This window comes from Lontra canadensis, unplaced genomic scaffold (assembly GCF_010015895.1).
Source record: "Lontra canadensis isolate GAN:19392208 unplaced genomic scaffold, GSC_riverotter_1.0 scaffold50, whole genome shotgun sequence".
Classification (NCBI taxonomy): Eukaryota; Metazoa; Chordata; class Mammalia; order Carnivora; family Mustelidae; genus Lontra; species Lontra canadensis.
Window position 1 is genome coordinate 2,836,175 of NW_022631044.1, and position 19,997 is coordinate 2,856,171.

At 42.1% G+C, this 19,997-nt stretch overlaps 1 protein-coding gene across 1 annotated transcript; it reads right to left on the reverse strand.

Annotated features, from left to right (window-relative positions):
* Nucleotides 1-210: 210 nt before the first annotated feature.
* On the reverse strand, nt 211-19,834 carry PCYOX1 (prenylcysteine oxidase 1). Its single transcript, XM_032873692.1, has 6 exons — nt 19,653-19,834; nt 18,411-18,617; nt 16,804-16,978; nt 3,080-3,291; nt 2,609-2,761; nt 211-2,188 (listed from the first exon to the last, which is right to left on the reverse strand). The coding sequence occupies exons 1-6, from the start codon at nt 19,762-19,764 to the stop codon at nt 1,530-1,532; spliced, it is 1,518 nt and encodes a 505-aa protein (XP_032729583.1). The 5' UTR covers nt 19,765-19,834; the 3' UTR covers nt 211-1,529.
* Nucleotides 19,835-19,997: the final 163 nt, after the last annotated feature.

The following is a 19,997-nucleotide window of genomic DNA, read 5'->3' on the forward strand; positions in this document are numbered from 1 at the left end:
AGAACAGAATTTTTTAAAAGCTGACCCTCTGACAAATATAAATTTAATCCCTGCCTTTACATCAAATATATTTTGGCAGTTTTAACAACATATTAATATTCACAATTGTAGTAGAGACAAATTATTTTAACTAAGGATCAGTGTTCTCTTACACCATTTTGCAGAAGTAGCTACTGCCATAATCTGATGGACTCCAACAACACATGTTACAGTTACTTTTAGAATTCACAAGCTTTTATTCATTCTGTCCTACTAGTGACCGACTACAAGGACAACCATTCATGATATCTTTATACAATAGATGTAGAACTGGTTCTTAAGTTTGACTGCATATTAGAATCAATTGAAAAGCTTTAAAATCTTAAAGTTATTCCAATGTGCAGCCAAAGTAGAGAACTACTGCCTTAAAAACAAGGTTTCAGCAACCAGTTTCTAACCCCAAATGCCACAGTTTTAGAAGCATTTAATAGTTTGAACATGGATAGGATTTGATCAACTGTGGTATCATTCTGAATATCGTACTCTAAGGTCAGTGGCTCTGGAGTAATCTGAGTTGCCTCTGTCATCTGACAATGCTTACTGTCAAGATTACTACTAGGGTTCTTGTTGAGAGAAATCATTCTTCACAAAATGAATCTGCTTTAATAATGCATTAGGTTTTCTGGGACTTTTAAGGCACTGAAACCCCTTTAGAGACATCTTAACCCCCCACATCAGTGATTCTCAACCCAGGTTGCACCTTGGGAACTTTTTAGCTACAATGCTGAGCGCCTATCCTCAATCAACTAAATCAGACTCTGGTCACATGGGAGTCTAGCAATATTTTTTAGAGCTCCACAGGTGAGGATTTGAAAATGTAATTTCTTAAACTAATACCCTGTATTTGCTTTCATTTTACTTGAGACTCTTCTGTAACAAAGTTAACCTACTAAGGCTTCTGAATTTCACCCCTAATAAAATCAAGTCAGAAGCAGTCCAAAGAACATTCAAAAAGTCAAGCCTCCTAGCATGGGCACATCTACTTTGAAAAAGGGTATAAATTAACTAAAGCCAGACGTGTGGTACCAGTTCTTGTAGTAGTTGTAACTATCTGAAGGTCACTTCCACCTGTGAAGCCCAAGAGATCTACTCCCCCCACTAAAATTTGTTTTTAAACTCTTCCTCAGATGCTCAGCTTAAAATATTCCAAAGTGTTGTTCAAAATCCAGGGTCCCATTCCCTAGACCTAGAAAATCAGAATCTCCAGAGGAGCTAGAGAACCCATATGTTTAACAAATCCCAAGTGATACTACACTGTTGATGGATATTAAAAGACGAATTAAGAAATTTTGGAGATGGCATAAATGCAGTAGTTAACACCTTCACACTTAATTAGAAACTTGTATTTTCTCTTAACTCACTGGGATTATTTTTGTTAATACCAATTTATGACAAAATAGCTAATTCAAAATCATCTCTGCTCAGATTGTGTTCTTTGCCAGTGATAACTTCATTTGGAACCAGAAGAGGGGAAAAGTGATAGTGTTATTTCATAGTTCAGTTTTAAGTTTCTCATATAAGTCCTCTTGGTCAATCATGTCTGTGTGCCCATTCCAGCGGTGATAAGCAAGAAGAGCAGCATTGTGGGCGGCAATGGCACTCATCTCCATGGCACTTGCTGCACACTCTATGCCATTGAGGTAGTAAAGTCTGTCGTGGAGTATGATGGAGGGACATTTCTCTGGAGGCTTGTAATGAGGATATGCAAGCCATGACTGCTTCACAGCGTAATCATAGGACAAAAAGAGCTTTAATATTTGTTCTTTAGTGAGAATTTCTTGGGAAAAGATCTTCCAAACGTATCCTCTATCTGTTAATGGTTGAGGATTATCCTTTTCTGTTACAGAGGACACAATCCCAATGCTGTTAATGAACAAATCTGAATTATCAGTGGTTAAGATTGTACTGAGATCGAATTTGTCTAAGGCTCTAGAGCTAAAAAGAGTTGAATTCAACTGCCCCTTAATTAAAGTTGTCACTATATGTTGGTAGTACTGATGGAATTCCTCAATTGGAGGATCAAAGTTGAGGAAAGTTATATTGGACATTTTTCGATTCAGTGGAGTGGCCACCAAGACAATGTCATAGACATCTGAACGGATCTCAGATCCAATTTGATAGATCACTTCATACATCTTTGTGGGATTTCCTAGAAGAAAGAAGCATACATTTTAGTGTTTCTAACATACTATACACCTTCCAAAAATAATTTTATTACTGTAATAGTTTATAAAATGTAAAATAGTTTTAAGTTAATTCTAAGGAATTAAAAAGAGTTTTATCCTTTAATATAACTATGCCAAATTGAAGCCAGTTTTCTACTGGTATAGAGATGATACCTTGTCAATAAATACAATATACGGAATTATACTTTAAGAATGAGATTATTTTTAAATCCAAGGAGATGTGCCATTGTACTTGAGCACATCTGCGAATATTTCCATGTGGTACAACATATACAATTTATAATTCCATCATTTGGAACAGAGAAATGACAGAAGAGTGGTTTTTCTCCCTAAGCAATTATTTTCTAGAGGATAAATAAGGAACAGTAGAATTTCAGGCTCACCTGTATGCTTGGTCCTTGTTTTTTCCTCTATGTACATTACTGAGCCAGATATAAGGTTGCTTTTGGATGCCTGAAGGAGCCCTGAGCAAACAAGTTTATTGCCACCTTCTACTGCCCAAAGGCCAGAATCAGCAGAGGACAATGATACTGCCCCTGCCAGTGGGAGGGAAAAAAAAAGTTTTAATTCTGACTTTGCAAAAGGCCCTCTACCCACTCTCTTCCCAATTTAGGTGAGGTCTGCTCCAGACACTGCAAAAGAGCCCCTGGGGGCAAAAATCTCAGTGAAAGCTAAGGACTCTCCCCCACCCCACACTAAAAACGCACGGATCTACATATACACAATTTTGCCAACCATGTCTGAGGTTTCAGAGAAAGGTAAGTCTTCTCCAACTCATGGCCTAAAGTTAGGAGCCACCAGAGGTAAGCCCCTCTGTGAACTAATGTCTATAACCATTCCAAGCCTTGGCTTACCCACAAAACCATTGATGTTCATGCTTTGGCCATAATTGACCCTCATGACAGGTGCAACAATTTCATTGAGGAATTTCTCCGAGAAGCCTGCTTTCTGCAAGGTTTCAAGAAGTGTTCGGTTAAGCATTCCAAGGAATTCGTCCCCTCCTAGAGAATGTAGTAACTTTTCTACACTGCTGAAGGCATAGTCATGAGACTGGTAACGGTAGATCCTTTTGAAAAGAAGAGACAAGGCCATTAAACACCAAACAAGATAAGGGGAAGGGAATTAGCATGTTTTCTTCCAATAAATTTCTACCTGTGGTGTAAGATGCACCTCAGTCACCATCTTCCCCAGGTATCCCAGAAGCTCTCATCCCCACTCACACTTCCTCAAGTAGTTCACTGTCCTTTGTATATTCTTTTGCATTAATGTGGTCACTGGAAGACCACTGGGAGAAGTGGGTATGTCCTAGGTCTTATTTTCATTCAACTATCTTATCTACAGCAGCAGTTAGACATGTCTAAAATTAAATTTTATCTTTCCACCAGACTTGATCCTCTCCACACACTCCCTATCACAACCAACATGTAGATTGGGATGTTCACTCCTAATATTCCACATGTCACCCTCAGTTCATTTAATTTCAAACAAATATTTTCACTTCTTTCTGCTTCTCCCACCCAAGAAGTTAACCTTACCAGTCTTCACAACATCTCTTTTGTTAACTTCATTCTCATTGCCCTGATCTTAACTCAGGATTTATAGTCAAACTACTAAGATGAATAACCGATCTACCTGCTTCCAGTTTCTTTTATTTGGAACATTTATGAATCTCCCAAAAGCCCTAAAATACTCTTTAGTCATTACTGACTTACTCAAAAAAACAACTTGCTTACCGCTGCTTACTAAATAAACTCCTGACTTTAAAAAAGGAATGAATTTTAGAGCCAGACTCATCAAGTCTAACTCTTTTGGTTTAACTGCAGATACAGAAATAAGTAAAAGGACTTCTGTAAAAGTCACATGAGAAGTAGAAGGCTCAAGCACAAGCTGTCCCTCCTTCCCTCAAACACACACACACACCCTCTCTCTCTCTCATACCCTCCACTTAAACACACCTGACTCATTCACTGATCTCTAAATACACTATCTATATTGTTCCCCAACACTGCTCTAGCTCTTCTCCAACTAAAATACACTTCTGGCTTGAACCCACCTCCTCTGCAAAGCCTTGCCCAACTACTAATCTTTAGAACCACCTAATATTTTCCTGAACTTCATGGACTAAAAAGAATATCCATGCAAAATTCAATATTTAATTTTTCAAGTTGCAAGTGATACAAAAAGAAAGAGATACGATTCCTTTCCCTCAAGGAGTTTACAGTTGGGGACAGGTATTAAGGCACATACACAGATTAAGTATATGAAACAAAGGAAGAAATAAGTACCAAAGAAAGATCTCTGTCTTACATCAACTTCTCTCAAAGTTGTAAATTTTTTTTTTTTTTAGATTTTATTTCTTTATTAGAGCGTGCATAACCAGGGGCATCAGCAGAGGGAGAGGGAGAAGCAGACTCCCTGCTGGACAGGGAGCCTGATGTGGAGCTCGATCTCAGGACCCTGGGATTACGACCTGAGCTGAAGGCAGATGCTTAACCAACTGAGACACCCAAGTGCCCCAAAGTTGTAAATTTTTTGAGTAGGCGACAATGTCACATCCATTTCAATATTACCTCCTATCTAATAGTATAATATACAAAACATTGAATACATTTTTGTGGGAGAAATTGATAACAATGCCCAAATAAAAACTAAACTCCTCCCAACTGTATCAATTGGTTTCTAGTCCCTAGGAAGCTGGAAAAAGCAGAGGATGAAAACCCAAGAGTTCTTTAGAAAACAGACTGAGTATCTCAGAAAATGAAGAAACCCTTTGGCTAATGGTCAACAAGACAAAACAGCCAATTAAATAACATATATAATATAAAGAAAGTTATCCATGCCATCACCTGCCTGGGACCCAACCCCACTACATCAAGCCTCCAGTAAATGCCCCCTAGACGTGAGACAACAGAGACCATGTAATCATTGAGCATTGAAACTGTTTTATAATACTAGTTGTGTAAGAATACATATTTACTAAAGAGATGTGTAATTTCTGCTAATCAGACTGCTTTATAGCCTTTTTTAAAACTACATTTGTATAACCCTTAACATTTATTCATTCAGTAAATATTTATGGAGCATTAACTTTGAGCCAGGTATTCTAGGTGCTAAAGATGCAGAGGTCAACACACAGAGGAAAAAAAATCCCTAATGGATCCTGGGTTCTAGCTAGGGAAACAGGTAGTAAAAAAAATTAATGTGAGTAAATTCTGTAACAGTTTAGAGGATGATAAATGTTAAGGAGAAAGCAAATCAAAAAGGAAGACTGAGAAGACTTAGTAGATTGCAATTCTAAATAAGATGGTTCCCAAAGATAAGTAGAGTGGTCAAGGAAAGCCTCACTAAGAAGGTAACATCTGAGCAAAAACTGGAAGGAGGTGAAAACTGCAGCAGCACCATGAGGAGAAAATATTTTTGATAGAGTGGTGCAAAAGCCTGATGACAGAAGCATGCCTGGTATGTTCAAAGAACAATGCCAGTGCAGTTTAAACAGATCCAGGAGAGCAGGAAGAGACACTGTCAAAATGTATTGGGTGGGGAGTGAAAGAGGAAACACTTCTGGAAGGGTGGAATAAGGACTTCAGAAAATCTACCTAAAAGCAATGAGAACACTGGCAAACATCAACACCAACATTTTCAAAACTCTGGAGTTAAACCAGACTTGCCAAAGTCCCAGGAGTATTTTTTCTAGAGAAATGGCTGAATCTCAGTAGGAACAATGAGCCCACTGGCATGTTAATTTGCCCTATTCCCATTCCCCTCAGACCAGCAAGGCAGCCTTCAAAACCAGCAGTCTTGCAACTATATATAAGTACCTGTGAAACCTACAACCTGGCAACCATGGCAGAGGATAGAACAGGTCTGGAGTGCCTCCAAATCCCTATCCCGAGCAAAGTGTCACAATTTGACCTATCACCTATCTGGCAGCTCATTGAAAAGCTCTATCCTTGGGACTTGTCTCAACTTGACCCTATTCAGAGCTTGATCTGTACAAACAGCCCATCCTGAGGGCAACTGTCAAGAAAAATTAGGGGCAATTTGGAAATCACAGCTACCTGAGGCTGTGATATCAAGTGGGGCTAACAAGATGCTGACCAAAAGACTTAAAAACCTGGAGAATGAAAAACACACATTCTTGGTGACCCAGAAGGCCATGACTACATGTAACGTTATCACATGCCTAGGAAAGACCTTAGAAGGCCTTAATCTGTCACCTCTGGTTGACTTTGGGGCTTTGAGCAAGTAGAAAGTAAAGGCTAAAGTAGAGCTGTAAACCACCCATTGAGAGCATTGGAAGCTTAGCCCCCAACACACAATTAAGTGACCATGCATGACAAAGAATATGGACTTAACAGAATCAGTCCTAGAAAGTCACCAAACTAACATCAAAAACAAGAGACCCTGGGGGAGCTGTTAAATCTGAATCCCAGGGGCGCCTGGGTGGCTCAGTGGGTTAAAGCCTCTGCCTTCAGCTCAGGTCATGATCTCAGGGTCCTGGGATCGAGCCCCGCATCGGGCTCTCTGCTCAGCGGGAAGCCTGCTTCCTCCTCTCTCTCTCTGTCTGCCTCTCTGTCTACTTGTGATTTCTGTCTGTCAAATAAATAAATAAAATCTTTAAAAAAAAAAAAAAAAAAATCTGAATCCCAGAGTTGCCAAATGTTACTTTAAATGTCCCATTCCAACAAAAATCATGAAACAGAGATATAAAGTGTGACCTGGGGTGCCTGGCTGGCTCAGTGGGTACAGCATGTGACTTGATCTCAAGGTTGTGAGTTCAAGCTGCACATTGCATGTGGAGAGTACTTTCAAATTTAAAAAAAAAAAAAAAAAAGGGGGGGGGTCCCTGGGTGGCTCAGTCAGTTAACCGGCCAACTCTTGATTTTAGCTCAGGTCACAATCTCAACCCTGAACTGGGCTCCCTGATCAGCGGAGAGTCTGCTTGTCCCTCTCCCTGCCCTTCCCCCCATGCTCTTGCTCTCTCAAATTAATGAACTTATTAATTTTTTTAAGAAGTCCTTTTTATTTATTTATTTTTAAGATTTTATTTATTTACTTGACAGAGAGAGATCACAAGTAGGCAGAGAGGGAGGCAGAGAGAGAGGAAGAAGCAGGCTCCCTGCTAAGCAGAGAGCCAGATGCGGGACGCGATCCCAGGACCCTGAGACCATGACCTGAGCCAAAGGCAGAGGCTTTAACCCACTGAGCCGCCCAGGCACCCCTAAAAAGTCTTTTAAAAAAAAAACAATGACCAAAACAAGAAAAGGAAAAAAGAGTCATAGAAACTGTCCCTGAGGAGACCCAGATATTGGACTTACTAGATAAAGACTTTAAATCAGCTATTATAGGGGTGCCTGGGTGGCTCAGTGGGTTAAAGCCTCTGCCTTCAGCTCATGTCATGATCTCAGGGTCCTGGGATCGAGCCCTGTGTCGGGCTCTCTGCTGGGTGGAGAGCCTGTTTCCCCCTCTCTCTCTGTCTGCCTCTCTGCCTACTTGTGATCTCTGTCTGTCAAATAAATAAATAAAATCTTTTTAATAAATAAATAAATAAATAAATAAATAAAAATCAGCTATTATAAATATGTTCAAAGAACTAGAGGAAACCATGTTAAAGCATTAAAGCAAGTACGTAAACATTGTCTCACCAAATATCAATCAAGAGTCAAACTATTTTTTTTTAAATTCTGGAGTTGAAAAGTATAGTATCTGAAATGTAAAATTCCCTAGAAGGGTTCAATAGCAGATTTGAAGTAGAAAAATCAGTGAACTTTAAGGTCAACTGAAATTATACATTCTGAGGAACAGAAAGAAAAGAAAAATGAGCAGAGCATCGAAGAACTATGGGACAACAAAAAGTGTACCAACATAAATATAATGGGCATTGTAGCAGAGGCAAGAAGGGGGGGGGGTGCAGATAATGGCCAAACACTTCCCAGATTTGAAAGAAAACATTAATCTGCACACCCAGGAAGCTAAATCGAAGCAGGATAAATTTAAGAGATCTACACCCAAAAATAAATAGACGAGAAAGACAAAGAATACCAAAAGCAGCAAGAAAAAGGCAACTGATCCAGAAAAAAGGATCTTCAAAAAGATTAAAAGCTCACTCTACTCATCAGAAACTATGAAGGCCAGCCAGAGCTGGTGGGATGACATATTCAAAATACTGAAAGAAAAGTCTTACCAATTCAAGAGTTCTACATCCAGCAAAACTATCTCTCAAAAATGGAGAAATTAAAATAATCCCAGATAAACAAAAACATGGAATTCAATACTAGCAGACCTTCTCTAAAAGAAATTAGACTAGAGAAATTCCTTCAGGCTGAAATACACTAGACAGAAACTCGAATCTCCATCAAGAAATGGCAGGCACTGGTAAAAGTAACTGCATAAAATAAATATAAAGAATAAAAAACAGAATCAAAGATATTTTTAAAAACATCTGTGTTTACTGCAGCATTATTCACAATAGCCAGGAGGTAGAAGCTACCTACAAGTTCATCAGCAATGAATGAATAAAACAAAAGAAGGCAACAATGGAGGAATAAACAACAGCAACATAAGCTGTATAGGAAATAGCAAAAAGGCAGGCATAAACCCTACATTCATAGTAACTAAACATAAGTGGATTAAACACTGCATTCATAAGGCAGAGACTGGCAGAACAGATAAAAAAAAATCATGATCCAACAATATGCTGTCTATAAGAAATATACTTTAGATTCAAACACAAGTAGGTTGAAAGTAAAAAGATGGAAGAAGATCCACCATACAAACAGTAACAAAAAGACAGCTGGAGTGATCACACTGAAGCAGAGAATATAGACTTTAAAACAAAAATTGTTACCAGAGGCAAAGAAGGACAATTTTATAATGATAAAAGGGTTAGTCTGTGAAGACGTAACAATTATCAACATACATATACACCTAACAACAGAGTTCCAAAATACATGAAATGAAAATGACAGAACTGAAGGGAGAAACAGATAATTTAACAATACTAGTTGAAGACCAATATCCCACTTTTTTTTTTTAAGATTTTATTAATTTATTTGACTGAGCTCACAAGTTGGCAGAGAGGCAGGCAGAGAAAGGGGGGAAGCAGGTTCCCTGACAAGCAAAGAGCCCAATGAAGGGCTCGATCCCAAGACCCTGGGATCATGACCTGAGCCGAAGGCAGAAGCTTAACCCACTGAGCCACCCAGGCTCCCCAATATCCCACTTTCAGTAACGGGTAGAATAGAAGATCAACAACACTAGTTCACTGGGGCTGCCATAACGAAGTTTCACAGACTGAGTGCCTTAAACAACAGAAATTTATTTCTCGTAGTTCTGGAAGCTAAAAATCCAAGATCATGGCATTAACAGCTTTGGTTTGTTTTGAGGACTGTCACCTTGGCTTACAATTAGGTCACCTTCTCACTGTGTCCTCCCAGGATCCTCCTTATATGCCTGCACATCCTTGGCATCTCTTCTGTGTTCTAATCTCTTATTCTTATAAGGACACTAGTCACATCCAATATGGCCCACCGTAGTGGCCTTGTTTTAACTTAATTCCCTCATTAAAAGCCCTATCTCCAAATATAGTCATTCTGAGGTACAGGGTAAGGTTAGGGCTTCAACCTATGAAGGGAGTAGGGCATAATTCTGCCCATAATAACAGGAAACAAAAAATTAGGAGATGAGGGACGCCTGGGTGGCTCAGTTGGTTAAGCAGCTGCCTTCGGCTCAGGTCATGATCCCAGCGTCCTGGGATCGAGTCCCACATCGGGCTCCTTGCTCGGCAGGGAGCCTGCTTCTCCCTCTGCCTCTGCCTGCCATTCTGTCTGCCTGTGCTCGCTCTCTCTCCCTCTCTCTCTCTGGCAAATAAATAAATAAAATCTTTTAAAAAAAAATAAAAAATAAAAAAAAATTAGGAGATGATTACCTACATCAGGTCTTTCAAGCCATTGTATAGGTTCTGGCTGTTACTCTGCATGAAATAGCCACTGAAAGTTTGTATTTTTAATTTAAATTCAAGGTAGTTAACATATGTAGTGTAGTACTGGTTTCAAGAGTAGAATTTAGTGATTCATCACTTACATAGAACACCCAGTACTCATCCTAAAAAGCCCTTCTTAATACCCATCCCCCATTTAGCCCATCCTTTGACCTACCTCCCCTCCAGCAACTCTTATTTATTTATTTATCAGAAAGAGAGAGCACAAGCAGGGAAAACAGCAGGCAGAGGGAGAACCATGCTCCCTGCTGAACAAGGAACCTGTTGTGGGACTGGATCCATCCATCCACATTGTTGCAAATGGCAATATTCCATTCTTTTTGATGACTAATATTCCTGTGTGTGTGTGTGTGTGTGTGTGTGTGTGTGTGTGTGTGTTTCTCCACGTCTTCTTTGGCCATGCATCTGTTGACGGACATTTGGGCTCTTCCCATACTTTGGCTATTGTTGATAGTGCGACTATAACTGGGTGTGTGTGTCCCTTCGAATCAGGACTTCTGTATCCTTTAGATAAATACCTAGTAGAGGAATTGTTCGGTCGTAGGGTAGCTCTGTTTTGCCAATGAAAGTTTCTGAGCAGAGAAGTAATATGATGACTCTTAGATTTTAAAAAGACCTCTTTGGGGGCGCCTGGGTGGCTCAGTGGGTTAAAGCCTCTGCCTTCGGCTCCGGTCATGATCTCAGGGTCCTGGGATCCAGCCCCACATAGGGCTCGCTGCTTGGCGGGGAGCCTGCTTCCTCCTCTCTCTCTGCCTGCCTCTCTGCCTACTTGTGATCTCTCTGTCAAATAAATAAATAAAATCTTCAAAAAAAAAAAAAAAGACCTCTTTGGCTGCTATGCTGAAAACAGATCTTCGTAGCACAAGGGCAAAAGCAAGGAGGGGAGTTAGTGTTAGTTTCCAGTGGCTACTGTAACAAATTGCCACAAACTTAGTGGCTTAAACAATTCAAATTTATTATCCTATGGTTCTGCAGGTTAGAAATCCAAAAGTCAATTGTCACTGGTCAAGATGTCGGCAAGGCTGGTTCCTTCTGGAAGCTCTGAGGAAAGGATCCATTTTCTTGCTTTTTTCAGTTTCTATAATCGCCTGCATTCCTTGGCTCGTGGCACCTTTCTGGGATCATTCCAACCTCTTCCATTATCACATTTCCTACTACTCACTCTGATCCTCCTGCTTCCCTCTTACACGGACTCTTATGACTACACTGGGCCCACCTAAATAATTGGGAATAATCTTCCTGTTCCAAGATCCCTAACTTAATCATATCTGCAAAGCTCCTTTTATCATGTAAGATAACACACTGGCAGGTTCCAGGGATTAGAGTGTAGACATCTTGCAGAGGGAGAGAAGCATCTGATTCAGCCTACCACAGGAGGCTACTCCAACAATACAGACAAGAGATAATAGTGGCTTGATTCAAAGTGGTACAAGCCATAGTAGTGACAAGTGGTGAAATTCTGGATACATTTTTAAAACTCATAGGATTAAAGATAGACTGGATTTGGGAAAGGAAGGAGAAAAAAGAGTAAAAAATGACTCAAAATATTTGTTAGGAGTACTGGAAGGAAAAAAGGGTGTTTATAAAGCCTTTCACTGCAAATCCTATCAGTCTCAGATTAAGAAATGTTAATGATCTAATATGTCCTCAGAAACATACTAAATGCTAGAGCCAAGAATGAGCTTTAACGTAGCCCAGAAACCAAGATATTCCAACAGGAAGCCATCACTGAACCAGATGATTCAATTCAACAGACATCTAAGTGAATATCTACTGGATTCTAATCACTGTACCCACGACAGAACAACACGAGTGTGTGGGTGCTGTGCTCCATATAACGCTCATGGGATGTTTGAAAAGAGAAGTGAATGGCAACTAGAGATTAAGGGAAGGCTTTTCTGGAAAAGGCTGAGAAGAGATCAGACTCTGAAGTAAGGAAGAGCATCCAACCAGAAGACGTGCATAAATAAATGCTCAGAACTGGAAATTAACCTGGAAGGTATGTCCATACTGGAAAGTATGGACGGCACGGGCTACAGGATTTCCACAGCTCCACCAAAGCAGCTCCACCAACAAGAAAAATGAATGCATACTCGCATGGGTGTGGGGTGTTGCCTATCACCCTCTTTCAGGTGTCACATGGGCCTTCACTCACACTGTGCCCTCTGAAATGGAAGCACAAAAATGACAATGTACTCCTCCAAAGCTGGTCAGCAAATCCCCCAAAAGTTTTTCCAGAAGGGGACCCAACTGGATTTGTCATATACATTGAAAACAGGGATAAAAAACTGAGCAAGGGCTTTAGGTTTCTATACTATTTAGAGAAAGAAAAAACTCGAGAATATTATCCAATTGCACATTTTAACCTAATACTTGCAACTTTGTAAGTAAGATTCACTTGAGGGACTTTTAAAAATACCAATGCCCATGGGCACCTCAGTTAGTTAAGCATCTGCCTTCAGCGCTCAGGTCATGATCCCAGGGTCCTGCTCAGCATGGGGGGGGCCCTGCTTCTCCCTCTACCACTCCCCCTGCTTTGCTCCCGCGTGTGCGCACGTTCTCCCTTCCTCTCTCTCCCCTTCCCTCTCCCTCTCTCTCCCCTTCCCTCTCCCTCTCTCTCTCTCTCTCTCTCTCACAGATAAATAAAATCTTAAAAAAAAAAAAAAGATCCCCACATGATTCCAATGTGCAGCCAGGGTTGAGAACTACTGCTTCACTGAAATGCAGGGCATCTGTTGTTCCAGATTACTCTTTAGCAACCTCTATAGTTCTCAATTCTGGTTTTTGCAATAATCCAGACTATCTCCAACAAGAGGTGATAATACAAATACAGTTGACCCTTGAATAACACAGGTTCAAACTGCGTAGGTAAATTTATCCTTGGGTTTGGTTTTTTTGGTTTTTTTCAGATACATACAGTGGAGTACCACAACTATATTTTCTCTTCCTTACAATTTTTCCATATGTACATATTCTCCAGCTTACTTGATTATAAAAATTAGACATAATATACAAAATATGTATTGACTGTTTATGTTCTTAGTAAGTCTTCCTGTCAACAGCAGGCTATTAGCAGTTAGGTTTGAAGGAAGTCAAAGTTATACACAGATTTTCAACTATTGGCACCCCAACCCCCCCCATATTATTCAAGGGTCATTTATTTATTTAATAACTGGTACAGCATTGAACAGAAAGTAGACTGATGACAGCACTAGAACTGAGTCAAGATTCCCTGCTGGTGGCGGGTGTAAGGGGTTTGGAGAGGAGGCAGAAAGGGAGGAGTGGGAACACACAGGACAACAGCTATGTCACTACTAGTCCAGCAGTATTTAACTACTTTAACAATTGGCACATGCTAGCTCAATATCAGCCTTCTCTCCAACTTTCTCAAGGGATATGATAAAATTATCAAAATAAAATTTTTATGTTCCTGACTTAATGAAAGAAACAGAAATGTAGGGTGCATGGCCCTTTGAACACCATAAGGATCAGTGCTGTATAATCAAATATCAAAGACAGACCAGAGGGAGGCAGTAATTCCATAAAGTAGGGGAAATGTTTTCTAAAATCAAAATAGGAGTGCCTGGCTGACTCAGTCAGAAAAGCATTCGACTGGGTGGCTCAGTTGTTAAGCATCTGCCTTTGGCTCAGGTCAAATCTCAGGGTCCTGGGATTGAGCCCTGCATGGGGCTCCCTGCTCGGTGGGAAGCCTGCTTCTCCCTCTCCCACTCCCCCTGCTTGTGCTCCCTCTCTCTCCGTGTGTCTGTCTCTGTCAAATAAATAAATAAAATCTTTTAAAAAAAAAAAAAAGAAAGAAAAGCATTTGACTCATGATCTCAGGATTGTGAGTTCAAGCCCCACATTGGGTCCAGAGATTACTAAAAAAAATAAACTTTAAAATCAAAAATAGTGGGCATCTGGGTGGCTCAGTTGGTTAAGCAACTGACTGCCTTCGGCTCAGGTCATGATCCTGGAGTCCCAGGATCGAGTCCCACATTGGGCTCCCTCCTCAACAGGGAGTCTGCTTCTCCCTCTGATCTTTCCCCTCTCATGCTTTCTCTTTCTCTCTCTCCCTCTCAAATAAATAAAATCTTTTTTAAAAAAATCAAAAATAGTATAATCCTGGGGCACCTGACTGGCTCAATCCATAGAGCATGAGACTCCTATCTCTGGGGTCATGAGTTCAAGCCCCACATTGGGCACAGAGTTTACTTCAACAACAACAACAAAAAAAGGTATAGTCTATGTATCCCATCACTGTGTCTTTTTCACAGTTCTGTAATATCCAGAATTCACTTTAAAAGTGATTTGTTAATTTCTCACAGGGCAGTTCTCTACATGCCAAGCAAACCACTGGTAAGAAAACTTGTAGGCAGGACTGTATCTGATGCCATCTGAACTTGACTTTCCTGCCTGGCATGCAGCAACATGCCACCTTCCTTCCTTACAAAGTGACTGACTCTCTCTACACAAATTCTTTATGTTTTCTTAGTTATTGGTTTACTGCTTGTTTCTCTACTAGAATGTATATTCTTTGAGGACAGGGACATGTTCTAGATTCTATATCCTCAGGACCCAGAATAGTGCCTGGCACATAATAAGTAGTCAATATTTGGTAAATGAGTAAATGACTACTTTAAAATAATCTGCACTGGGGAGCCTGGGTGGCTTAGTGGGTTAAGCTTCTGCCTTCGGCTCAGGTCATGATCTCAAGGTCCTGTGATCAGAGTTCTGCATCAGGCTCTGCTCAGCAGGGAGCCTTCTTCCCCCTCTCTCTCTGCCTGCCTCTCTGCCTTCTTGTAATCTTTTTCTGTCTCTGTCAAAAAAATAAAATCTAAAAAAAAAAAAAAAAAAGAAAAGAAAACAATCTGCACTGTAGCTGACCTTAATGTACCCACTGGAAAAGTGTTTGAGGAACTAACCTAACAACGATGTTTAAAAAGAGAGGAGCGCCTAGGTGGCTCAGTGGGTTAAGCCTCTGCCTTCGGTTCAGGTCATGATCCCAGGGTCCTGGGATCGAGCCCCCCCCATCAGGATCTCTGCTCAGCGGGGAGCCTGCTTCCTCCTCCCTCTCTGCCTGCCTCTCTGCCTACTTGTGATCTCTGTCAAATAAATAAATAATTTAAAAATTAATTAATTAATAAAAAATAAAAAGGAAATCCCAGGGGCGCCTGGATGGCTCAGTCGGTTAAGTGTCTGCCTGGGGCTCGGGTCATGATCCCAGGTTCCTGGGATGGAGCCCCACATTGGGACCCTTGCACAGCAGAGAGCTTGTTTCTCCCTCTCCCTCTGCTGCTCCCCCTGCTTCTGCTCACTCTTTTGTGCTCTCTGTCAAATAAATAAATAAAATCTTTTAAAAAAGAGAAAGATATCCCAAACTACCATAAATTACAAAAACTATAGTATATTTATCCTACTCAATCCTTATATCTGTCCTTGTCAATACTTGGGTCACATATGACATGTAATTTTACCTTTTTAACAATTATTTTACTACACTGAAATGCATAGTAATGAAATATCATTAGCACTTACAAGTTAAATTTCTCCGGCATCTAAAATTATAAACCAGCATAAAAATTAGCACATGCCAACAGCCTTAAAAAAAGGGGGGGGCCACCTGGGTGGCTCAGGGGGTTAAGCCTCTGCCTTCGGCTCAGGTCATGATCCCGGGCTCCTGGGATCAAGCCCCGCATCAGGCTCTCTGCTCAGCAGGGAGCCTGCTTCCTCCTCTCTCTCTCTGCCTGCCTCTCTGCCTACTGTGATCTCTCTCTGTCTGTCAAATAAATAAATAAAATCTTTAAAAAAAAAAAAGGGGGCTGTATCTTTTAAAGTTAGACTGATTATTTTATATCATCCTTCCTAATTACCAAAGCAATATACCTAAAAATATCTGAAAATACAGAAAAACATAAAGAAAAAGTGGCACCTTTATTCTCACTACACTGGAACAGTGCTGGAATTCAGTATCTCAATTTAAATTCAGGGGTGGGGGGGTGCACCTTGGTGGCTTCAAAGGTTAAGCATTTGCCTTGGGCTCAGGTCATGATCCCAGGGTCCTGGGTTTAAGCCCCTCGTCAGGCTCCCTGCTCAGCAGGGAATCTGCTTTTCCTTCTCCTTCTGCTCATGCTCTTTCTCTCGCTATCTCAAATAAATAAATAAAATATTTAAAAAGAGAGAGAGCGAGAACTCTGGAGCCAGAATGCCTGGTTGGGAACTCCAGCTCCACCACTTACTGGGTGGGGTGTTCTTGTGCACTTGAAACCTCTGTGCCTCCACCTTCCACATCTGTACGAAGCTAGTAACAGTACCTGAGAGAGCTGTCATAAGAATTCAAGGAGTTAACATCTGTAGAGCATTTAAATGTGTATGGCAAAACTAAATGAGCATTTGCAAAATATGTTTTCAAAAGCAAAAATTAACTACTCTTTCAGTATTCAAGTGGATAAACAGTCTGCACATTTTATACAGTCTGACCAATAGGTCTTACACTTAGGTAGAGAACTGTTTCAAGAAATAAAATTCCTATAGATCATCTAATGAAAAGGTCTTAGGGTAAACAGAAGGGGAAAAAATTACCTCATAAACTTGTCCAATATATCCTCTACCCACATGTGCATTCGGAGGGACTGAAATCCATAGTGCCAAATGAGTTTAAATATGTTAATTATAAACCAGCTGCTCTCCTCAAACACCAGAGTCTCTCCATTATACACCCCCATTAGGCCACCAGAGCTCTGAATAGTAGAGAGACCTGCAAAAACAAAGAAAAGGTTAGCTAAACTCAGGGTCTCTATGTTGATCAAATGAAAGGTCATCTGAAGCTAGGGGACACTCTGAAGTGAGTGAATTCGATGATTCCCCAGTTCTCAGGAATTAAAGGAGCTCTATCTTCAGAACAGTGTGTCATACACTGTTCGTTCACTACACTGTCCTAAAGCAGATCTCTAAAAGATGGGTCAGGTGGTCATACAGATACATCAAAATCAGACTGGCCATTTTTAGTTGGAAAAAAACTAAAAAGTCAAAGGAAAATGTCAGAATACAAACTGAGTTCAATTTAAAGACAAATGTTGGGCGCCTGGATGGCTCAGTTGGTTAAATATCTACCTTCAGCTCAGGTCATGATCTTGGAGTCCTGGACTCAAGCCCCGTACCGGGCTCCCCGCTCAGTGGGGTATCTGCTTGTTCCCTCTGCCCTTCCTCCTGCTCATGCTCTCTTTCTCTCTCTCAAATAAATACATAAAATATTTTTAAAATTAAAAAAACACAAAAACAAAAACAAACATCAGACATGAATATTTACAGCATTAACTGCTCCTGGCATACATTTGCCCTCATGGAGGAAAGAGGCCCAGGAACCATCCACAGGGGATTTAGAAGGCAGCAAAGAGAAAGGAGGCATCCCCATTCCTGTGCAAATCCTATTTTGCATAATTGGATATTTCAGATAACTGGAAGGAAGCAAAAATTACCCAATACTCCCTGAGCAAAGGGCCTGCAGAGACCTGCCAGACCTCCCCCAACCTGTCCAGCTCCTCTGCCGGCAGGGAAGCAGTCAAATGTTCCAGGTTCTAGGCATAGGCCTGCATCCATACCTGTCTGAGTGACTTGAAGCCAGACACTCAAAGCCTCTGTGAAATGAGTACACAAGGTTCCTGCTAACTCAAACCATTCTTTGATTCTTCAACACCAACCCAGAGGTTTAAGAACTAAGAACAGCAACCATCCCCACCCCCACCCCATGGCTGTAATTCCAGATAACTGAAGATAGAGATAACTAGTGTCCCATTACAGGAAAGTGGCTCCTAACTAAACTTGTACTAACTGCTAGCAGCAAAGTGAAGAAAACCGTTTTACCAACTTCTCTGTAAAAGACAACAAGACGGAAAAGTTTCAGTTCCCCTATCTGATAAACATATCCATGGTCACACAGAAATCTGCTTAGCTTTAAGACCAAATTACAGGGGCGCCTGGGTGGCTCAGCAGGTTAAAGCCTCTGCCTTCGGCTCAGGTCATGATCTCAGGGTCCTGGGATCAAGCCCTGCACTGGGCTCTCTGCTCAGCGGGGAGCCTGCTTCCTCCTCTCTCTCTCTCTGCCTGCCTCTCTGCCTACTTGTAATCTCTGTCTGTCAAATAAAATAAATAAAATCTTAAAAAAAAAAAAAAAAGACCAAATTACATACCCAGGTCCTTGACAAAACGCTTCATGTGCAGATTTAAAGGATGGATGACAGAACCTCCTGCCTCATATTCTTGCCCTCGGACAGTCATTGTGGCCAGACGGCCTCCCACCTCTCCTCTTTCAAACAGGTCAATCTTCACATCTTTCCCAAATTTCTGCCGCAAATAGTAGGCTGCTGAAGTACCACCAATTCCAGCTCCAATAATTGCTATGGGTGGGAACAAAAAAAAAAGGAATAGTTTCTTTTCTTCTTACCCAGCTATGTGGGTTTTGTTTTTGAGTAACAGATGTTAGTCAAGGCTATAATCACCAATTTAGGGAAGTTGGGGACCTGGAGGTAAGTGACAGTTGCTGAAGATAGAACTCTGAATCTGGACAGAAACTGCCCTCGAAAAAAGTGGTAGTACATTAATGTACAAATTGACATTGGATTTGGGGTGGGGGCAGATCCCCAAAGGTTCTCCGAGCTCTTTGTCCTGGCACCACTGGTTCTGCACACCTTCTTTGTGCCTAACACAAGGGAAACAGGAGGTGGGCCTTTCCAACACGCATTTTAAATCAGGTGGCCGCCGTTTTTGCCAAGATTTGTTCTGTCTCATTATAGAGATGGGTTAATGTCCCCACCAAACAAAGCTTGAAGGGGAATAAAAAAGAATACCAAACGCAGCAAAATCCAAGACTGAAATTTGAGAGTGGATTATTTCCGCTGTGTAGTAGTCCTAGGTAGAGAAATTGTGCAAGCTAGGGCCTCTGGGAGCAGGCCGACCTCAGCAAAGTGGAAGGGGAAATGGGGTTCCAGTCCAGCCTGTCAAGGGAAGCAGACAGGGTCAGCTTGTTTGCACTGCTCGGTGTGCTGTGACCGCGTGCGCCTGTCATCCGCAGAGCGAGGCGGCCGGTCGCTCCAGAACAAACCAGAAGACTGGCCTCCCAAAAGTGCAGCAAGGAAAGGAGGGGAGAGGGTCCTCGGCCTCCCCAGACCCCCAGGCCTCCGAGAGAGGGGCATGAGAGACGCTTGGCTGCTGGCCGCCCGCCTCAATACCCCTTCCACCGCCCATTCCCCTAGTGGGCACATCGACAAGCCCGAGAAGACACGGTCCCTGGGGCACCGACCGCGACCTGCGCGGAGGACTCGGTGCGCGCGGCCTGGTGGACGTCGCGGCCGCGAGGCCTGGTGCACTGCGCGCTCCCGCACCCCTTCCGCGCCGCTCCCGCACCCCTTCCGCGCCGCCCCAATGTCGCCTACCGATCTTATCCGGCGGGGCCCGCAGCTCGGCGCTCCCGGGGCACCCCAAGCTGCACAGCAGCAGCCACAGCCCCAGAAGCGAGGAGACTAGCTCCCGAGCCATGAGCCCCATGGCTCCGGAGCGTAGCAGACCACCAGGAGCACCCGACAAGTCCGCCGGCTGCTACGAGTCTGCGCGCTCCGCATGCCCCGCCCCCGACCGGCCTCGCCCCTCCGAGCTCCGCCCAGGCCCGCCCCCAGCCGGCCTCGCTCCTCTGAGCTCCACCCAAGCCCACCCGGAGCAAGCCGGGGCCACCGCACCCCAATTGGGTGCGTCCCTCCAGGAGCTTCCAAACACGGTCCTCT